The sequence below is a fragment of the Pygoscelis adeliae genome, unplaced genomic scaffold (genome assembly GCF_000699105.1).
Source record: "Pygoscelis adeliae isolate BGI_AS28 unplaced genomic scaffold, ASM69910v1 Scaffold403, whole genome shotgun sequence".
Classification (NCBI taxonomy): Eukaryota; Metazoa; Chordata; class Aves; order Sphenisciformes; family Spheniscidae; genus Pygoscelis; species Pygoscelis adeliae.
The window spans coordinates 108,655-111,635 of NW_008824466.1; the positions used below are offsets into that span (position 1 = coordinate 108,655).

General features: G+C 46.6%; 1 protein-coding gene across 1 annotated transcript in view; it reads left to right on the top strand.

Annotated features, from left to right (window-relative positions):
- The first annotated feature begins 323 nt into the window (after positions 1-323).
- The window catches only part of IQCD (IQ motif containing D), a 5,882-nt gene continuing 3,224 nt past the window's right edge, over positions 324-2,981 (top strand). Inside the window, exons 1-2 of the mRNA XM_009321069.1 lie at positions 324-938; positions 2,210-2,443. Of these exons, the coding sequence (XP_009319344.1) occupies positions 324-938; positions 2,210-2,443 (849 nt within the window). The remainder of the gene's footprint in view (positions 939-2,209; positions 2,444-2,981) is intronic.

The following is a 2,981-nucleotide window of genomic DNA, read 5'->3' on the forward strand; positions in this document are numbered from 1 at the left end:
CCCATGTCCTGACCGTGTGCCCAGACCCAGGGAGAACTCTGGTGGAATCTGAAACTCCCACGTTTTCCCAAGTTACGTTGTTTCTCTAATGCTGTCACCACATTTTCCTTTCAGAGATAAAATCTGAGAAAGAAGAATATGTGCCAGCAGCAGCAGAGATGTTCTCTGAGTCTCGCCCTGTGTAGGAGATGTCGTGTCCTTTCTAGACCTCAAAACACTCAACTCACAAGTGTTTAACTGAAGCCATGGCAACAGGGGATCCAGCTGTGCTCCAAGTACCTTCTCAGGACATGAAGCAAAGAAACAAGCCCCTGGTGAAGGGCATGGCAACTCCAGAGAAGGCAACGGTCACATTAGATGCCATGAAGATGTTAGATCCACGTCGGTTAAAACCTGACAGCATTGAGACAGAAAGAATCATAACTGTCTTGGATGAGACGATTGCCAAGCTGGAGCTGAGCAGTTTGATCCCACATATTATCAACTCTCTGGACAGGTTTGCTGATATGCTGGGACCTGAAATCACAAACAGCCTGATTGAGCACCAAAAGCTTTCAAATGAAATGGAGCACCTGCTTGCCAGCTCTGAAGAAGGGGACACCATGAGAGCTGAGGAACAACGGGGCTGTCTCTGCTTGCTAGAGCAACATCTGAAATGTTCTGTTAGAACTGTCCTGAGACTCTTGCTGGCCAACCCTTCACTTTGCCAGGCTCTGAAATACGAAGCCTGGGCAAGAGAGTCACCAGCTGAAGTATTTATCAAAGCCTTTGGGGAGTTCAGGAATTTCATGCTTGAGACACTCCTGACTAGTCCCATGGAAGAGGAAGAAAAGATTCAGTTCATGGAAGACATCTCCCTCCAGATTAAGAAAAACACTGAAGCAATCACAGCTTTACAGGCAGAACTGGCAGCAGCAATCCGGACTCAAGAGGAGGAGGTACGATATTGTGGGAATATGTTTTCCAACAAAGTGTTACTGAAGCAAAACTTTGGTAAGCTAAAAAATGATCCCTTTCTTGCAGTTCCGAAAGAGGAAGTTCCAGAAATGATTTCTAAACCAGATCCTAAATTTAAAGACACTATTTTAACTGTAAAATATAATGAAAAATGCTTATTGCATGCTTGATTTTTTTTTAAACTTTAATTTGGCATGTTTTGAACCTGTTCTCACCGGCCAACTCGAATGACACAAGTCACTGAGCTTAAAAAGGAGCTGCAGGACAGACACAAATTGCTGCAGTAGTGTTTTGGCAGGGCTACAATGTCAGCTGCCAGCATGAGGCTTCGTTCACTGCTGATGAAATGATGAAAAGTCATTCCAGGCAGAGATTGCTCTGATTAAAATCCATTTTTAATATCTGCTCTGCCTTCAGTCTTGCTTAAAACCAACATTTCTGTGACTTCCAACTCTGTAATACTAGCTGCCTTAGAGCATTTGTGATTAGTATGTGATTCTACAAATTCTTTATTTTTTCAGTGAAGGCAACTGAGGTACAGATAAACCAATGGGCATTTCCCAGGCTCTTTCTGTGAGCCCGTGGGCTGTGCCAGCATCCAAGCCCCTGAACTCCTGACAAGCGACTCTTTGTTTTATATGTATGCTTTTCTTTCTCCTTCCTGCAAGAGGGGTCGGAGGGGAAGGTTTTGTCATGTGCTGGCTGCACTGAATGGTGCTAATGGAGACAAGGGCCTGCTTTCCCCATTCCCTCCGCTCCTTGGAGATCTGTGAATCGAGACACTTGAGATTTTTATGTGCAGTTTGGCAGCTTGTCCAGGGCATCATGAATAAATCTGTTTCACTGGTCCCAGCTGAGGATTTCTCTTGCAGGCAGCACACTGAGCTGCGTCCCCCAGACAGTCACTCTGAGCCCAATGCAAAGCTCGAGGGAGCCACGGGGCTCGCTCCAGGGGCTCTGATTTTGGCTCTTTCTCAGATGGCAGTGCCAGTGGGTCTCGGTATGCTTTGTTCATTCTCTACCTTTATTAACAGGTTCCCAGAGGAGCAGTGGGGGAAAGTTTCCAAAGCACCCTGTGTAAATCTAACTCTGTTCCCTCAGCCAGCAGTGGCAGGTCCCTGTTGCTACCAGATCAGCAGGGTGTCTTCTTAGACCTCCTCCACCTTTGCAAGGGTGTCTTACTTCTCCTGCCCACCTTACGCCTCACCTGCATTTCTCGACAGTATTTCTTTCTCTTGTTTTCTGGGTCTAGATTCACATGAAGGACAATGTGATCAAAGACCTCAAAAACAGCATGCAAGATCTGACCACAGACTGCAAGGCTGGCATCCAGCAGATCAAGCAGGAAGGAGAAAAACAGCGAGAAGAGGAGCTGCAAGCCTCCCAGGCCAGGTGTGCTAGGCTACAGCAGGACATTCAGCAGCTAGGAGCACAACTCAATGCACTTGTACTGGAGCATCGAGCATCAGAGCTGGCTCTCAGAAAGGTAAACAGGAGGAGAGCTCTAGAACAGGAGATATAAAGCCTTTGGTAGTGCTGTCAGGTCTGGCTGCTGACTGCTGCAAGTAATTACTTGGTTCCTGCTAGTTCCTGGCAGGATGCACATGCTGTTTGTCAGAGTATACCTGCCCTGTCCTCATGCTCTGCTGATTCCAGTGGAAAGCAACCCTGCAGCGACAGCAGGGAAGTAGCCTGCTCACAGGTCCTCCTTCCGCCTGCTGACTTAGCTCTGAAAACACCTTTATACAGCGCTGTGACACTGCATGCTGGAGAGGTTGTGGTCTAGTCAGAGTGCAGAGCAGCAAGGCTACAGCAAAATAGGCACGGCATATGTTAAGAATCAAGGGATTTAGTGTAGGGTAAGCAAAGCAAACACAATATTGGCTTTATATAAAGCCATCTTTTGGAGCTGATTGTAGTATTCAGTATTCAGTATTATTTAGCCTGGAGAAAAGGAGGCTGAGGGGAGACCTCATTGCTCTCTACAACTACCTGAAAGGAGGTTGTACTATGATTCTATGATT